We start from the raw sequence: 18,492 nt of genomic DNA on the forward strand, positions 1-18,492 counted from the left end.
CAGAACTGCGGTCGGCGGGAGGGGCGGTGCGAGGCGATAAAGGGCGCGGCCTCCTCCCAGCTCCGCACAGCCCGTGGCGGGCGACGCAATGAGGAGAACGGTGATGCAAAAAAGGGGCGCGGTGTATTCCAAGCCCGCCCCTTACGGGCCGTGGCCGGGCAGTGAGAGGCGCGGCCTCCTCCAGCCCCGCCCGGCCGTGTCACTGGCGCTCGGCCGTGTGGCGGCGGCAGGGCCGAGCCGAGGGGCGGGGGCGATGAGGGGCGCGGTCTCCTCAAGTCCCGCCCCATGAGGGCGAGGCTGCCGCCCGATTCGCTGGCGCCGTGATGGGCGCGGCGAGGGGCGGGGCGGGGCTGGCGCTCGGCCGCGCCCCCGTGTCTGTGGCGGCCGCCGGAGCGCGGCGGCGGCAGGCGGAAGATGGCGGCGGCCGCGGCGGCGGCGCTGCGGGCCTGGTTCTGGAACGAGCGGTTCTGGCTCCCACACAACGTAACGTGGGCGGATCTGGCCGGCGAGCCGGGCCCGCCGGGCAGCGGGCTGCAGTACCCGCGGGCCGCTCACGTTCTCTCCGCCTTCCCGCTGGCGCTCGGCATCTTCGCCGTGCGGCTGCTCTTCGAGAGGTGAGCGCGGGGCCGGCCCCGGGGCGGCGGGGCCGGGAGGCGCCGGGGTCTGTGAGCACCGGGCCGCGCCGGGGGGCGGCTCGGCGGGGACTCCCCCGCGCCCTTCGGGGCCTCCGCCAGGCCCTTCGTGCGTGGAAAGGGGACATTGTGTAATCCCGGGGATCTGTCGCGGGAGTCGTGTCTGTCGCGACATGCACAAGCCCGTGGGGCTCCACTGCTCTGGGTCTGGATAACGAGAGGCCCCTCCATTCCGGCGGTGCTGAGGTAGTGCCAAGAAAAATCCCATGTTTTATATAGGAATTCACTTTTACCCTGCTCCTGCCCAGGAGAACCTCGCTGGGATGACGGACAGAGCTGGCGGCTGCTGCTCGCTCTTGGCTTCCGTGTGTGCTTTATTGTGCTTTCCCTGAGTTCCTGGATGAGGAAATAGGGCTCGTTCACATGGCCTGATGCATTATTAAATATTTGGTGGCTCTCTCTCGTCTCAGGCACGATGGATGTGACTGCGGCTCTTCATCTCTGCCCATAAACAGGTGTAATACGGGTTTCCTCATTTACCTGGGCATCCATAAACATGTGAACTCAGCCCTGGGGCACAGGTTTATCCGTGTGTGGTGTGGATCTGCCACAGCCACAGGCAGTGTGTGGGTGGCAGACATATTAATTAGTAAAGCGGCTTACTTAGGAAACCCTTAGGTTTAGAAACAGACCAAGACACCCTCAATTGCTGTGCAGGTAGTTTGTTAAACAATGATTTAATCTTAAATTTCTGCCTTGAAAGGGCAGAGATTAGCCAGGTTGGATGGATTGGAGCAGCCTGGATTAGTGGAAAGTGTCTCTGCCCATGGTAGGGGGTGGGACTGGGTGAGCTTTAAGGTCCTTTCCAACCCAAACTATTCTATGATTCCATTGGTATTTGTCAGCATGAAAAAGGCTGCAGGACTAAAATGAGTGGGAATTTTTTTCTGTAGGTTTTCTTTAAGAAGTGTGAATTTTCCTGAGCTTTCAGAAATTAAGAAGAGGTGGTTAGGATGAAGTAAAAATATGGCAAATATGGAAGAAAATGAAGCAAGTCAGCAGAGAGAAGAGAAGAGAAACTTGAGAGGCTCTGTTCTCCATGCTGTCTTTCTGCCCTTAGGAAAAAAAAAGGCTTCAGAAAACCAGTGCAAAGAACCCAAGAACACACATGGCACTGCCCAAATCCTATCTCAGCTTCATGTGCTGCTGATCCTGGCCAAACCTTGGTACTTGCAAGGACATAAAGAAAGGAGGTTGTGAGACACAATGAAAATAATATAATAGGGAGGTTCCTAATCCAAATGTCATCTGGAGACGAGGGGCAGAATATTCTCTTTTCCTGGAGTTGTTGGGGAAGATGCACTATACCTGATGGCACAGTGCTCCAGGCAGCATTTATTTTGTCCTGATAATGTCTCCCTGGTTTATGAAATTTCTTTTGTGATGTTAATTTAGGGTGGAGTCAAATGATGATTTAACTCCTGAGCCTGCAGAGCAAAACTCAGAGGCCAGGGTCTGGTTCCTGAGGGGGTTGTTCCTGATCTCAGCTCTGTCTCAATGGTGTCCCAAAGTGAAAGCAGATTGTCACAGCCCATCTCAGGCAGTTTCTAGTGTGTTTATTTTAAAAGTACATATCTTTGAATAAACTCCTTTCTGTTTCTTCCAGCCACTTTGAACATGTCATGAAAGTTCAGCTTTGTCTCAATAAACTCCTGTGGTGCATTTATCCCAATTCAGGCTTTGATTTTGTCAAATGTCTCTCTTGACACACATTTCACAGTTGGACTTGGTGACTCAGAATGTGAATTACAGGCTCGTGCAACTCTTTTGGTTGAGCCGTTTCCTTTCTCCTTTTGTAGCTCCTCAGTGTGAGGAAGAGCTTTGTGCTACAACACTGACACATTTCTGTTACTTAGAATTCTACTAAAAAACTACTTTTCACATCATGACATTGACAAAATAATCATTAGTTTGTCTGTGGGTAGTTTGTGACTGTAGGGTCGAGGCAGGACTCATAGAGGAAGGTAAAGACAGTGGAAAGTGAGAGGGTGAGGATTTTTGTCCAGTCAGCAAAAAGAATGACTTCTGCCCCTAAATTTGGCTTCACATTTTTTATCCTTGATTATCCTTTTGTAAAAGGTGATTTGAGATGTTACTTAATCAGGTCTATTATGGAATGAGGTGGTTAAATCTTAGAAATACAAACTCAAAGAAGGCATATTCAATAAGTCTCACTTTGGAGATTGTTCGTCCTTTAAGAGCTGTGACAGGGAGTCACCAGCCAAACTGGAATGTTCATAAAGAAAGATTCTGCCTTTTTGTGAAGCACAACATTCCTGAGAACTATTTGTTCTAACATATGAGTCTGTGGACTTGAAAATTTGTTTTAAAATCAGTGTGTGTTAACAACTAGTGTGAAAGAGGTGGCTGGATAGGCTGGGGTGTGAGCTGATCCCTGTTGATAAAGGTTTAATAGAAGTGTTTATGTGATGAGAATTTCTTGCTGGAAGGTGTGGCAGTAAGTTGACCTTGGGTATAGTTTGTTGCCGTTGAGATTTCTATAAAATCATAAAATCATTTAGATTAAAAGGGACCTTTCAAGGCTACCTCATCCACTTCTCTCCTCAAAGCAAGGCCAGTGTTCAGGCAACTCAGGTTGCCTGTGGAGTTCAGTTTAGTTTGAATATCCCCAAGAATGGAAATTATGCTGTCTGGGCAGCATTTTTTCCTATTCTGGGGGTTGTGCAGAAATTTGTCACTGTAGGATTCAGTGCAAAACACATCTGAAAACCGACTCTGGGACCAAAAATTTGAAGTGCCACAGCAGTTTGAAGTGTGAGTTTACCTTGCTGAGTTTACCTAAATAAAGCTTGGGATTTTCCTGTCTGAGCAGGGGATTGACCACTCACTTCATATTCCACCTGCAAGTTTACATGTGAACTTCTGTTCTGCACTTGTGGTATATCCTGTAGGAAAGCAGAGTATAAAGCCATTTAATACTTACTATTTTTTACATTTTTGTGGGGGTCTTGCCAAATGTTTCATAACATCAGGACATGATTTCTGGCTGGTGGTCTGGATTATGGCGGAAGCCATGAGCCTTTGGAGCCAAGCTCAAAGGAAATCACTCCTTCCTTTTTTATTAATTTTTTTCTTTTTTTTTTTTTAAGCTGTGGGTGTTGAAATGTAGTTGAGCATGTCCAGAGACAGGAGCAGAGCTGGGAAGGGTCTAGAGCACAAGGAGAGGCTGAGGGAGCTGGAAAGGGACTCAGCCTGGGGGAAAGGAGGCTTGGGGGAAACCTTGTGGCTCTGCACCACTCCCTGAAGAGGGGTCAGGTGGAACACCAGAAGGAATTTTTTCATGGAAAAGGTGGTCAGGCCTTGGAAGGGGCTGCCCAGTGAGGTTTGGAGTCCCCAAACCTAGAGATGTCCAAGGATGTGGCGCTGTGGCCTGGGGACAAGGAGTGGGTCAGGCACAGCTTGGACTCGATGATCCTGGAGGGATTTTTAACCTCGGGGGTCCTGGGTAGAGACATAGGAAGAACTGGGGGAGCCTGAGTCCACAGTGTCTGTCGGTTGTTTAGTGTTTTCTGAGAGCTGGGTGTTCCTTTGGGATCAGTCACAAGCTGATCTGTAATTCCTCAAGGGAAAACTCCATGACCTGGGACTGTTCTTAAACACAGTCACAGATATTTGTTCCTGAAGCACTGAGTGAGTATTCCTGAGAATAATTACTGTTTGGAGCACTTAGAGCCACGATTCTCCTGAATTTTAATCTTTCCTTTTAAACACAAGGAGAAGTAACAATTGTGGTTGGAAAAAGCAGAATTTTCTGCTTGGTGGCACTGGGAGGCTCCTAGATATGTGAAATTTCAGTTTAGCTCTCTCTGAAACAAACTCTCTGTGAAAGCAAAATGGTTTTAATGGTTCAAATGTTGTGTTCTTTTCAAAATCGGTTTGAGAAACAGGTTCTTCCTTAAAATAACTGATTAAAAGAGACTAAATTTTGCTCCTTCAACCCCCCCCTTTGCCCACCAGCAGGAGAGGTAATGTCAGGTAATGTAGACATTGGAGCCCTGAGCCCATTCTGACACAAACATGGTCATTTTGTTTAGTTGCAAACCCAGGCTTATTTTCAGAGTCTGTAAAATCCAGAAGAGTTAAATCAGTTTGGAATACACAGAGACCATGGGATGGATGAGATCCTGATATCAGGGATCTTTCAGACTGGGGAACTTGCATCTTCTTGTCTGTCCTGAAGGAAACAAGCCACTTTATTTCACCCTGCCCCGCCAAAAAAAGTTGCTTTTGGGAGCTGTGTCACTTGAACTTCCCTTTTTTCTGAGCTATGTGACATCAAGGCCTATTTTGGAAACAAAATGCTTTGTTTTAGGGCTTCATCTCCAGCATTTCTGTTCACAGCAGACTGCTATCAGTCTATTGTTTTATTGCTGAGGAATGAGAATCTCCCTGGGGAGCACATTCAGATCCTTAGAAGCCAAAGGCATTAAGATTTAATTTTTCATCCTGGTTTGCACAGTATGTGCTGTCTGAAGTTATCATATGGACTAATGAAAGAAATTTCTTCACCTGGGGAGCGGTGGAATGGAGATTTCAAAAGCTTTTTCACCAGGTTTTGCAGCTGGTGACAAATCCAGGTCCTTGTGATTTAGGCAGAGGAAAGAAATAAATATCTTGTTTTAATCCAGCTCTTTCTGGGCAATTTTTGCAGGTTTATTGCCAAGCCATGTGCCATAAACCTTGGCATTCAGGACAGTGGACCTCACAGAGCCCAGCCCAATGCAATTTTAGAGAAAGTGTTTACATCCATCACTAAGGTGAGTCACATTTCAAATTCCACCTCTTCCAAAGGGAATGGAGGCCTGGAAGTGTCTCAGGGGGCTTTTCCTTCCACTTTTCTGGATTGAGATGCACAGTTCACACTCTGTGTCCACATGTGGGCTCATTCTGGTTTTACTTTGCCTCTGGCACGTCCTTCTGGTAACAAAGTAAATTCCCTGTGTGCCTGAGCCATGGTTTTGTGCACAGAGGAATCTTCTTCGGGATAAAAAAGTTCCCCTGATAGACAAGCCTGAGCTGCTTCCTTTAGTTCCCTGCCTTTGGTCCAAGTTGTACAGTGGGGATTCTTGGTTTAATAAGAGATTTCCCAGCATCTTCCACTTTATTGGGAAAGCGTTCCTCTTTTTCTGGAGCTCAGTTCCTTTTCTGATTTTATTTGTTTTATTGTGAATGTCTTCCTCTCATTTTTGCCATTTACTGTAAGCTTGAACAACAGTTGTCAGTGGAAGGGGATTATTGAGGGAGGTGTTCAGTCAGTGAAGGATGTCCTGATGAAGGTCAGGGCATTTAATGGTGGCAGGAGGTGTTTCTTTGGGTTGTTTCCTTCTTTCCCTTAAGCTTACAGGACTACAGCACTACAGAATTACAGAATCCTATTGCATTTTATCCAACATTGAATAAGTGCAATAGATTTTCATTAAAGATAACGAAATTGAACGTTTTCTGTTGAGATTTGGTGATGCTGAACCTCATCTACTAGAGCAGATAAAGGGAAATTCTGGAAATACCTAAAAAAACTTGCCTTGTGAGAACATTAAAGTTTTGAGGTATTTGGAATGATGTGTGAACTGTAGAATCCCCAGAATCTGATGCCCTTTGTTGGGAGAACTTCAATGCAGGGGATGTCCTTGAAATTAATGTTTAGAAAACCCAGGAGGTCACAGGCTGTGCAGAATTTGTCTGGCTTATGAAATTTTTAACTGTCCCAGTGTGCTGTGGCTGCTGTTGGGTTTGGAGAGTCTGGGGGAAGGATTTCACTGCTGCTGCCATGAGCTGGGAGCTCTGAATTCCCCTTGGAGGCAGGTGCTTTCCAATCGGGAAAGGTGCTGAGAAATGTGTGATGGATTGACAGGACAGTCACGGTCTCAACACTGAAAATCAAATTACTCTGACTTTGATTTTCAGCTGAGCAAACAGATTATTTTTTATTAAATCAACATTCTGCATAGCTTTTGTGGTTGATATGTAACTCAAATAGTAAAATGTGTTTATCATCTTTCAGTGTTAGAGCTCCCTGGCAGAGCTGGTCTGAATTCTCTCACTCCTGGGCAATTATAGAGGGAGCTACCAGGTTTGGTTCACTTTGATAAACCCATTTGTGTTCATTCAGGCAGGTGGAGAACAGGGATATATTATATCTATATTTGTCATGGAAGTACTTCAGTCTTCAGATATATTTTCATTTATAAACTGTGATAACAGCAATAACACAATTTCTACAGTGCCCTTATGGAATATACAAATATCTACTGTGTTAAACCAACTCTTACTTGAAAGTTTCGCTGTCCTTAAACATCTTTAGCTTTGCTCCCGAGTTCTGAGCTGTTTGAATTGATGTACAGCTTTAACAGGTAGGACAGGACACTTTAACACCTCCTCTCCCCAAATTAACAGACAGAGCAGTCACATTCTTTGTGTTAATGTGCTGTCAACTCATGATATAGGTGAGGAAATGCTCAACCAAAACCATTCTGAGTAATTAAGTAATTAGTGGCTTATGAAGGTTAAACCTGAACCACCATTTGTGGCAATGGGTTCTCTTGCTTTCAGACTATGTGATCCCTTCCTGGTGTGTTTTTTGTTATCTGTGCATTATTTCTGTCATAGTGCAGGACTGAAAGTAGCTTTAAGAGTGAGAGAAATGACATTTTTTTCTTACTTCAGTCTCCAGATGGAAAAAGGTTAGAAGGCTTGTCCAAGCAGCTGGACTGGGATGTCCGAAAGATCCAGCGCTGGTTTCGGCATCGGAGGAACCAGGACAAACCCACCACCCTTACTAAATTTTGTGAGAGCATGTATGTTTGTGCAGAGGGGCTTCATCTTAGAGCTGTGGCTGGGCCTGGGGACAGCTGCTCCTCCAGACCAGGGCCAAAATTCCTGTACAAGCAAATGAGGGCAGTTAAAGGAGGTTTTAGAATTCTGAAATGTTTGTGGGCATTCCTGTGTGTCCCTGTCTCTCTCTGTGTCCCTGTTCCTGTCCATGTGTCCCTGTCTCTCTCTGTGTGTCCCTGTCCATGTGTCCTCATGCCCACACTGGCCATAAATCCCCTGGGCCGCTCCTGCACCGCCCCGTTCCCACCCAGAGCTCGTTCCCATTCCCACCTTCTGCCTTTCCCAGTCACAGACACTCCTTGGCTTCCTTTTCTTCTCTTTTCAGCCCATTCCTTGTTCCCGTTCCCTCCAAGCTCCTGCAGTTTTCTCTGTAGTGCAGTAGAACCTCAGTATTTTTTCCTGACTTGTTTCTCCTCTGCTGGTTTCTTTCCTTTCCAGTAACTTTCAATTCTTCCCCCAGTATGGTTTTGTCTACCTAAAGCCACAAGGTAAGAGGGAAAAATACATACATTAGGATACCTCTGGGTGACAACAGCTTTGCTTGTTATCTCTTAAAGCATATGAATAATGCATGTTCACCCTGAGTTTCAAACCTAGCTGTTGATGCAAACTCGTGTGGTGTGAAAACTCTTCAGTAGGTTTTTGTTGCCTGAAATGTTTAGAAATGAAGGTGGGCAAAGGCTTTTCAGGTGTCAAAATTGGGGGTTTTCCTAATTATTTCAATTAATTTTACAAATACTAACCAAAAGCTGATTCTAAGTCCTAAGTTTATTTTTTACTTCTTTTTCCAGGTGGAGATTTACATTTTATTTCAGTATATTTTTTTATGGAATCAGGTTTCTCTGGACGGTGAGTTGCTCTGTCGCCCACGTTGTTGTTCCGTGTGGTTGCAGTTGAATGATCCCTGATTTGGGATCCTGGGGGTTCTGTTAAAGACCTTCTCTACCCTATAGGGAAGCTTCTGTACAGATCTGCCATTTTGGAAATAATAGAAAATTATTTGATGTGTTATCCCAGAATGTTGGGGAAAAAAAGGTGGGGTTTGGGTATTCTTTGCTATGGAGACCTGCTCCTTTTTTTATCTTTCCCTCTTGAAAGGATACATATTCACCTCCTTGGGTCTTTATTATTATTAGAGCTGTATGATTATTCTAGAAATTTCCATTGCGGCAGAATTCACATTGACAGCACAAATTAGACTTTAAATCACTAGGGTTTTTTACAGTAAATGGCAAAATGAAGGTAAAAATTCAGTGAGGCAGTGCTCTAGTGTCAGGTGACGGGGGAGGAAAACATCCAGTACAAACTGGGATTTTATATAGCTTCTTATTTATATATAATAAAAACCTACCTATTCCCTTTAGGCACCCTGGTTTTGGGACACACGACAATGCTGGTACAACTACCCTTTCCAGGTATGAGAGAAACACCTCCTATCCAACTTCTTGGACAATTTCAGTTTTTATTTTCGTTATTGATACTGGATTAAAACTCTGCCGTTTACTCTTTGTGCCTTTACAGGTTAGGTTTGTCAACTGCACGGTTTTCTCAGATACATCTGACTTAGTCACTTTATGTTTATTTGCTGCTGAGATTATTAAAAGTGGGAGAAAAAGGCATAAAATCATAGTGGTAATTTATTTATTTATTGTATAGAGGCCAACAGTTCCAGAACCTGGTTTTCCTACTCCAAGAGGCTTCAGCAGGAGCTGTAAATATTGACAAGGGAATTTACTCCTTTGGAATAAAAACTCAAACACACAATTATATTTGTGTGAGTAAGCCTGGAGTAAGATGCCTGTTGCTTAAGCTTGTTTTTATTAAACCCGAATGATTTAACTTATGCCTCAGCAATTCTGGAGCAACAAAGTGGGATGGAAAAGCAGGAATGAAAAAAGTGATTTTAATGTAACTTTTGAATTATTTTGTCTTGTAACTGTACTATCTCTGTCTGTTTTCCAGCCTCTAACATCCAGGCTTTATTATTACTATATCTTGGAGCTGGCCTTCTACTGGTCCCTCATGTTTTCTCAGTTTACAGACATTAAAAGGAAGGTGAGATGAACCAGAATTGCATTAACCACTCAATAGCTTTAATAAAATCAATAATAATAGGTAGGACTAACAAAAAATGGGAGTGTGCCTGGCCAGAAAAGCCAAAATATAGTGATAATTATGTTTTCTTCCTCATTTACACCTTATGAACACTGAGAAAAAGGGAGGAGCAAGGCTGACCTGGTGTATCCTTGAGTTCTTTTCACCATCCAGGGGACAGAACAGCTTCACTCAATACCTCCCAATCAAAACTTAACAAATCATTGCCTAAAAATAGATTTAACTGGAAGGCTCGCAAGAAAATTAGCTGCTCAAAGCAGTACCTTGCTGAAGCTGCTGAGGAAATGGCAAATGCTAAGGAAACTATAAATTGGGTTTTGAAAGGAATTTCTCATCTGTGTGAGGAGCAGATGATGAGTGGTTGCAGATGCTCAAATCTAATTCTGTGATGCTGCGTTCCAGGATTTGGTTATTGTTGCTGTTGGAGAACAGTCCTCAATAAATCCTGGCTTATTGCTTCCTTTACATGAGCTGCAAAGCAGCAAATTATCCCAATTTTTGCATTGGCTGTTAAAAAGCAAGTTTACCCAGGCTTTTTTCTGTGCTGAAATATTAACAGATGAGGCACTATGGGATGCAGTGGAGCTCCAGACAGGGAGTGATGGACAGCTTCTGGGACTTTGTTTGTAATGTTTCATTTTGACTTTTAACATTCCCCATGGCAGCAGGGTGAGGTAAAGGGAGCCAGGGGCTGAAACGTGAACCAGCCCTGAATATTGTGCACTGTAAACATTTTTTGTTTTTCCTGTTAGGTTTACCTGGTGTTCTGTGCCTGCTCTGCCCTGGCAGGGCTTGGTCACTGACAGCAGTAACAGCAATTAAATGTGTTCCAGGAGCTGAGGGGACTTCAGTGTGTCCAAAAAACCAGAAGGAGATAAAAATAGGGCTCATCTTGTCCTCTGATTCATATCTGTGGGGTCTGCAGGTACACATGTGAGTGTGCCAGAGAGACTGTGCTGATCCCTGAGCAGGCAGAGCTCTGACTTCAGCAGCACCAAAGCTGAGAGATCTTTCTGGAAGCTTTTGTGGAGGTGGTGGGAGTGTGATGAGCTGCAGTTGCTGTGGAGTCAGAGCCCGAACCAAAGGAATCCTGTGACCCCAGTGACTCAGTTGGGTGGCTCTGTTCCAAACTTTTGCATTTGTGTGACTACCAAAGAATCTTCACTCCCGGTTTTCCTGTTTCCAGGACTTCCTGATCATGTTCGTCCATCACTTGGCCACGATTGGACTCATCACATTCTCGTACATGAATAACATGGTGCGGGTTGGAACTCTGGTGCTGTGCCTTCATGATGCTTCAGATTTCCTCTTGGAGGTGAATTTCCTTTCAAATCTTTGCATCCCTAATGCTGGTGGGATCTCAGGGGAACAAGCTGACATCCCTGTTCTTGATAAACTGCTTTAAATGTGCCATGAAATTCCTGCTGCTGATCCTGCCTTGTCAGCTTTTCCTCCAAACTGCTTGGGTGCTGAGAGTCACAAAACCATGGAATTGTTTGGGTTGGAAGGAACCTTAAAGATCATCCAATTCCACTATCCCAGGTTTCTCCAAGTCCCATCCAGCCTGACCTTGGACACTTCTAGGAATGGGGCAGCCACAGCTTCTGTGGGTAACCTATACCAGGGCCTCACCACCCTCTGGCAGGGTGGTTGTATTCTCTGGCAGTTTGAAGCCATTCCCCCTTGTCCTGTCACTCCAGGCCCTTGTAAATAGTCTCTCCCATTATTCTTGTAGGACTATATAAATAACAGTATAAAAACAGTAATCAAATAATCCCTCTTTGTTCCAAACTGTACAAATATGATTGAGAGTTTCTTGCAGCTTTCCAGCCAGGTAATTACAGGAGTACACAAAGGAAATTATATCTGCATGTTTATTGTCTCTTGTAGGCTGCAAAACTGGCCAATTATGCCAAGTACCAACGTCTGTGTGATGCTTTCTTCATGCTCTTTGGGGTCGTGTTCATTGTGACCCGGCTGGGCATTTACCCTTTCTGGTAAGCACCTGGATCTGGGAGGTCTTGGTTGTTCTCCCAATCCTTTCAGCAGAGCCTTTGTTTTAGACTTTTCCCAAGCATTCCAGCTGTCCCTCGAGGCAGCCTGAAGCAGCACATGGCCCAAGTGCTGTTTGGGGCAGGACGTTTGAGTAGGCACATGAAGAAATCTCTCCCCAGTCAGCTGAGGGACTGGGAGAAGAGCCCAGAATCCCATTCACAGCTGCCCCTCCCCTGCTGCAGTGGTGACAGAGTCAGCCAGAATCTGCCCTGAGAGGCTTGAAGGATCCTCTGCTTCTCTGAAGAAGTTGTAGAAATAATTACAAGTGAGGCACAGTCTCTTGAGGTCATTTTTGTTAGTGTTTGGCTTAGTCATCACTGCAGTTTCTGATTCTTATGACACTTCAGTCCTGTCCTTTTGTTGTGACTATTCAGAGCCTGAAATAGGTCTGAGGTTTCTTGGGAGGTAAAACCCTGGATAAATGGCTTAGAGAAAATCATCCCATAATGAGATTCGCTCTCACCTCAGTAGGTCAGACCTGGAGCAGTGCTTTGGTTAATGAGCTGTTGTCCATTTATTGTGTGTGGTGACAATTTGGTTACACCACTTTGCTGCCTGCATTTATTTCCTGGACCAGGGACACCTGGCATTCCCATTCTTTTTGGGTGCCTGGTAGGCAGCAACAATCCTTTCACGTTAGTGTAATCTTTAAACTTGCTTTAACTTAATCTTTTAAACTTGCTTTGACTGCAAGTTAAAGCTCTTGCTTATTTTCCAGTAAATGCACCAAAGGACTCTGGATGAAGAAGACCTTTAAATCCTATTTCTTCATAGGCTCCTTCCCAGCACAAACTAGAGAGTTGTTTTAGCAGCTGCTGTCTGTCATGAGGGGATGCTCTTACCTCACACCAGTGCTCAGCATCCTGTAAATCTTTAATGTGTTTTCCACTGGCTGTAATGTCACTCCTCAGCTTTGCAGAGGAATCTGGCAAACTGCAGCAGCACTGCAGACCCTGTGCTGTTTTCACTGCACATGTATTCCCTTCACTAATTAATAATGTAAAACATCAGCAGATCTCTGGAATTGCATTTAATTATTTCATAAACTTGCTATGAGTTAAATACTTCTGGAGCTCCCTTTTGGGGGATTTTGGTTCTTGTTTGAAAGGCTTGTTTTGCTTTTCTTGTGAGATGTTAAAAGCTGTATGAAATTAATGTGGTTGTTAAAGGTCTCTCCATACCTCTCTGCATCATAAAATCTAAAGTGTTTATTAAATTGCTGAAGGACTGGCAATAACTCCCAGCAACAAGAACAGCAAAACAGTAATGAAAGAAACACAAAGCTTGGGCCAAAAAGCAGTTTTCTGTCTTCCAGCCTGCCCAAAGGAATCTGTAAAACTCCAAGGGAAGAGAAGAGCACCCAGGGAGGGGGGGGGGAGGCCTTCTGGGGACAAAATTCCTTCCTGATCCCAGAATCTTTGAGATTGGAAAAGCCCTCCAAGACCACTGAGTCCAGCCTGTGACTGATCCCCAGATCCTCAAGTTCCACATCCACTCGTTCCTTGGGCACCTCCAGAGATGGGGACTCCACCACCTCCCTGGGCAGCACCTTCCAATGCCTCACCACCCTTTCCACGAAGAAATTCCTCCTGATGTCCAACCTGAACCTTCCCTGGCACATTCCTTTTGTCCTGTTGTTGCCTGGGAACAGAGCCTGATACCCCCCCCAGCTGCCCCCTCGGCTCAGGGAATTGTGCAGAGCCAGAAGGTCCCCTGAGCCTCGATTTCCCCAGCTGTTCTAGCTCTGGACACACTCCAGCCCCTCAATATCTCCCTTGCTGTGAAGGCCCAGAACTGGAAACAGCCTCACAGTGCCCAGCACAGAGGGACAATCCCTGCCCTGCTCCTGTGCCCACACTATTTTTGATATGATCTCTGATCTTTAAGTCTGGCTGAAAGCTGCCCAAGCAGGAAGGCGTTAACGGTTGTTGTGGTGACCAGAGCAGCCTGACATCACTTCCTGTGAAGTTGTTATAAATAAATGCTTGTGCTTTGGAGAAGAAAATTGGCAGCAGATCGTGTGTGTAACCAAACTGCAGCACATTCACATGTTCTGTTTTGTTGCTCAGTTCAAATGCTCTTAATGAGCTTTACTCAGTCTCCTGGCTCTGGCAGGAGCAGAGCAGCAGATGCTCAGTGAGACACAAACTGTTGTGCATCTGGCCTGGCACCTCCAGTTGGAGCTGAGCACAGCTGATCTGAAATGTGTTTCTGGATCTCTTTAAGGATTTTGAACACGACTCTGTTTGAAAGCTGGGAGCTGATCGGTCCCTACCCTTCCTGGTGGCTGTTCAACGGGCTCCTGGTGACCTTGCAGGTCTTGCATGTCATCTGGTCTTACCTCATCATCCGCACGGCCTCCAAGGCCCTGGTGAGGGGCAAGGTAAGGCTGTGAGGGAGGCTTCTGGGTCCTCTTTCCTACAAGCCCCATTAAAGAATTATGAGGAATTGGGCTTTTCAATGAGGGCTGATGTTGGTTTTTAAGGAACTTGTGTCAAGAGTTCACAAAAATGGTGGTTTTTATCTTGATTGCTCTGCACTTGTGAGTTCCCAGGTGTGCTCAAAGGGAGGGAGTCTCTCCTTGGCATGCAGGGGAATAACTCCATTTTCCAGTACATTCAAATGTCCTAAAATGGGGATTATGACACTCTTGTTGTGCACTCTGCAGTTTAAGGTGGTAGCAGGCTCTCTTTTGGACAAGAGGATGAACATACAGGATGTTGCCCAACTTCAGCTGGTCCTTGGGATGTGATGGGGATTGTGCTTCTTTGCTGGCTTCTGTCTGCCAGTGCAGGCAGTGAGCTCCAGCACTCAGGGAAGGTGCTCCCAGGGATGAAGTGGGGTTTGCTGGTTGTCAAAAATCACAGAATGGCCTGGGTTGGAAGGGACCTTAAAGATCATCCAGGCTGGACAGGGCTTGGAGCAACCTGGGATAGTGGAAGATGTCCCTGCCCATGGCAAGGGGTGGAACAAGATGAACTTTAAGGTCCTTCCAACCCAAACCATTCCATGATTCTGTGAAACCAGCAAAAAAGCTGATTTAGTAGCACAAATACTTTTTCTTATCAGATATTGATACTCTGATCTGAGTTTCTCTGACAGCTCTGCATTATTTTGTGTTTGACTTTAGCTGTCCCTACACAAGGAATGTGGCCTAGAAAAATAGAAATATTCTGGTTGATTCTGAGGGCAAGCAGATTTCAGGGTACAAGCTCTTCATCTGTTCCCCACAGCTGCTACTACAAATGCCTGATTTTCATTCTCTGCAGCTGTTTCTGTATCCTGAGTTCTACACCTTTTCCCTTTCCTTGGTTCTCTCCTGTCCAGGTGACCTAGCCAGAGAAAGGACTCTAAGCTCTGTCTTCTTCATTCTTTTCTCCTTTTCTCTGTGCCAGATTGGAGCTGGACAGTTTCACCCTGTGCATGTAAGTGTGACCTGTGTTTCCGTTTGTTCACTGAAACACATCTGTGTCAAGGCCAAGAGAAAAGCAGAGCCCTGGTCTTGGGGCTTTGGTGCCTTCTCCTTCTCTCCCTGGTCCTGACAGAGTGCTAAAAAACTGTTTTTTCCAAAGGTCAGAGCAGTGTCCTGGGGTCTGTTCTCACCTGCTGTCACCTGCCTGCACAACCTTCACTTTGTGCTTTTACACACCCACACACTCCAATTTCTGTCTTTGCTCCTCATCAGCACCGCACTGAGGGGGAGAGGGAAGGAGGAATTTACTCCTTTTTGTGAAAAGGAGTGAAACAGTCACTTCTCCCCCAAGAATGGAAAAAATGTCCAGGGATTTCTGCTTCCTTCCAGTGACCCTTGAACTTCCAGTATAGCAGGAGATTGGGGAAAGATAGCAAAAGTTCTGGCACCAAGCAAAAGCCAGGACATTCAAAAAGCTACTGGAGATCATTAACTTCACCTGGCTTCCAGCCAGATCTTCCCTGGAGTTCAACCACTTCCTGGTGCTGCAGAGCCCTAACCCTGACTCCAAAAGAGCAGAGTGAAATCCTGGAATCCTCAGAAAGCTGCAAGCCAGGGCGCTGGCACATGGAGTTACTGAGGCTGCACAGGGAGGAGAGTGAGGAGCTGCCTTGGGCAGAGCAGGGGCTGCTCTCCAGGCCCAGCTCACTCAGGGGAGGTTTGGTTCTGGCACCTGCCACCACCCGAGGTGTGTGTCTGCAGCTAGGGCCAGGTTTATGGGCTCTTCCCTTCCCCTTCTGGCTCTGCAGGGCTGCCCTGCTGTGACAGACACTTGGAGCAGCTGGCACCACACTCCTCCTGGGAAGGTTCAAAATCCCACGTGCAAGTCAAACGGAGCTGCATTTGCAGCCAGTTTCTGAACTAAGGCATGCTCTGTAAGCAGATCTGGATCCTGGGCTGAGGCTCCTCCTGTTCTGAGCAGGTGTTTGCTGGATCAGACACTGCCTTTGTTCTCCATGCCCTGTCCAAACAGGCTCCTGCTCCTAAATGGGATGTCCCAGATGAAGCACAGGCTGTAGAAATGGAGATGCTTTGTTGGAGCAGTGATGTGATAAATAAAACTGGTTAATTTTTAAAATAGCAAAGCTGTTCCCTTTAGGACAAAATGTTCTCTCTCAAACTGACACATTCCTGGCTTTTGGTCGTTGGACTCACTTGTGATCGTGGCATGAGAAATTTTTGATAAAAAAAAAAAATAGTTTAGAAAAATGGCCTTTAACTGATCTAGAGAGGAACCCTTGGAAGACAAGAACAACACCAGATCCTTAATGTCATCTAATCTGGTGAGAACGAGAGTGAAGTGCTTTCACAGAATACTTGGAAAATGGAGCTTGTCTTTACAAAGTGTCTGTGTCTTGTTCCTGACGTGGTGACGGGCTCCTTGGGACCTTGAACTGAGCCAGACTCAAATGTAGGAGGTAGATGTGAGTGAACGTGGTTCATCACAGTGAAGGTGGTTCATCACACAGACACAACCTTTTAACTGCTGGTTTCTGTCAATTTTTCAACTCCCCTTCTCCTCTCCCACTCCCCAATTCCATTGGCAATGTTTAGGTATCCAAGGATGACCGCAGTGATGTGGAGAGCAGCTCCGAGGAGGAGGATGTGACTTCCAACAGCACAAAAGGAATTTTCAGCACTTCCAGTAACGGTTCCAACCGCCTGAACGGCCACATGGCCGGTGGCCAGTGGACAGGAGAGGAGTAAGGCCCTGGGCTGGCCTTGAGCAAACACGAACTTCTCTTTCAATATCTAGTTGTGTTGAGCTCCATATTCCCAAGTGATCTTTAATCAAAAACCCCTTCCCCAGAAACCTCCAGCAGACCCGAAACGGGCACAACCCTGACCAGTCAGAGGCTTTGCACAGCACAAAGGATGAAGCCAACAACCGGGGCAAAAATAAAGCTGCAGATTTCACTTCAAGCCATTTTGTGCTTCAAAAGTACAAGAAAACACCCGAGTCCTGTTGGTATTTGCAGAGGTGTCTTTGTTTGTGACAAACTGACTTTTACTGGGATCAACTCGAGGCAGAGCACATTTGGACCACAGGATTTGGTGCCGCTCAGCGACGGTTCACTCCCAGCAGGTGCAGCAGCTCTTGATGCACTCCAGAAGCCACTTCAGAGCACAGAGAACGCAGGTTCCATGTCCCAGCTGCCCTGGGTGAGGCAGAGACTCTGCTCCCAGCTGAGCTTTGAACTGTGCTAACCCAGAACCACTGCTCTGCCTTGCCCCAGGCTGCTGGGGAGGTCCCAGCTGCTCATCTCTGCTGTCACCAGGGACCAGGCCAGCATCTGCTGCCTCTTTTGGTGCTGCAAACCCCTCTGAAGTCTTGACCAAAGCCTTCTGCAAGGGGGTTTGGGGGGCGGTTTATTGCCCCTGAGACAACCAGCATAATCCAGGCGTTTTAAATTGTTTTCTTCCTGTTGCAAATTGTGGTTTTGAAGACTTCTCTAGACCTACTGGATTCAGTTGGCTAAGCAGGGATCAGAGGCAGGATCAGAACTGGTAGGCTGGGTTTAACTCTCCTAAAAATGAGATGTTTTGGTCCTGTACTCTGAGACAAGTGATTGTTGCTGCTCTGATGTTAGAGCTGTGGAGGAACCCAGGGCTGGAAGAGCAGCCACACTGTGGGCTTTGCTTCTCTTTTTTTTTTTACTCAGTGGTACTTGGGGGCAATGGAACGGTCAATCAGGAGCAGAATTTTGGAAACTTCTCAAGTTGTTACCATTTTATACTGTTGTTTACTCTTATCTCCAATTAAAAGTTGCTTCAGAAACCTGGGGTGATGCGTTTCATCTTGAGGAAATAGAAGAGAGGACAGTGTGTATCTGTCTCTGAGCACCTGGGCTGCTGCCAGGAGCACAGGAGAAACAACTTTTTGGAAGAATAGAAGTAATGGACTTGTGGAAGGCATCCCTCCCTATGGAAGGGGGGTGGAACCAAGTGACCTTTGAGGTCCCTCCCAGCCCAGCCCAGTTTATGATTTGGGGTTTACCACAAACCACCACACTGGCCACAATTTCTCATTATTCTTGTTAAGATTAAACAATAATTATATCTAATTACTAAGCAAGCATTACATCTAAGAGTCATAATTTATCATACAATGATTACACAGGTGCCTTTTCACATGATCTAGCAAAGACAAGGCCTAACGTTTTCCCAGCGCTTACCAACCCCAACTTTCCTTCCAATTCCCTGAATTCCCATGATTTTAGAAACCTTTCACTATCACAACCAAGTGAGCTTTGAGGTCCCTCCCAGCCCAGGCCACTTTATGATTTGGGGGACACCACACACAAC

At 46.0% G+C, this 18,492-nt stretch overlaps 1 protein-coding gene across 3 annotated transcripts; it reads left to right on the forward strand.

Annotated features, from left to right (window-relative positions):
* Positions 1-382: 382 nt before the first annotated feature.
* On the forward strand, positions 383-18,265 carry CERS5 (ceramide synthase 5). 3 transcript variants are annotated; one of them, XR_002466771.3, is made up of 11 exons: positions 383-614; positions 5,365-5,470; positions 7,377-7,507; positions 8,336-8,393; positions 8,909-8,959; positions 9,507-9,599; positions 10,846-10,974; positions 11,550-11,656; positions 13,941-14,097; positions 15,042-15,139; positions 16,741-18,265. XR_002466771.3 is itself a non-coding variant. In XM_085562814.1 (11 exons), the coding sequence occupies exons 1-11, from the start codon at positions 415-417 to the stop codon at positions 16,891-16,893; spliced, it is 1,215 nt and encodes a 404-aa protein (XP_085418940.1). In that variant the 5' UTR covers positions 383-414; the 3' UTR covers positions 16,894-18,265. The 3 variants fall into 3 exon arrangements, 2 of the variants coding, with proteins under 2 accessions (XP_085418940.1, XP_021400901.1); XM_085562814.1 differs by having other exon boundaries at positions 15,110-15,139; XM_021545226.3 differs by lacking the exon at positions 15,042-15,139.
* Positions 18,266-18,492: the final 227 nt, after the last annotated feature.

Source organism: Lonchura striata, chromosome 29 (assembly GCF_050655825.1).
Source record: "Lonchura striata isolate lonStrDom1 chromosome 29, ASM5065582v1, whole genome shotgun sequence".
NCBI classification, from domain to species: Eukaryota; Metazoa; Chordata; class Aves; order Passeriformes; family Estrildidae; genus Lonchura; species Lonchura striata.

Excerpts from the sequence above, each read along its gene's own strand:
- CERS5 (XM_085562814.1), top strand. The coding sequence starts at position 415 with ATGGCGGCGGCCGCGGCGGCGGCGCTGCGGGCCTGGTTCTGGAACGAG. Across the intron at positions 615-5,364 it reads GTGCGGCTGCTCTTCGAGAG|GTTTATTGCCAAGCCATGTG; the intron begins GTGAGCGCGGGG and ends CAATTTTTGCAG. Across the intron at positions 14,098-15,109 it reads AGGCCCTGGTGAGGGGCAAG|ATTGGAGCTGGACAGTTTCA; the intron begins GTAAGGCTGTGA and ends TCTCTGTGCCAG.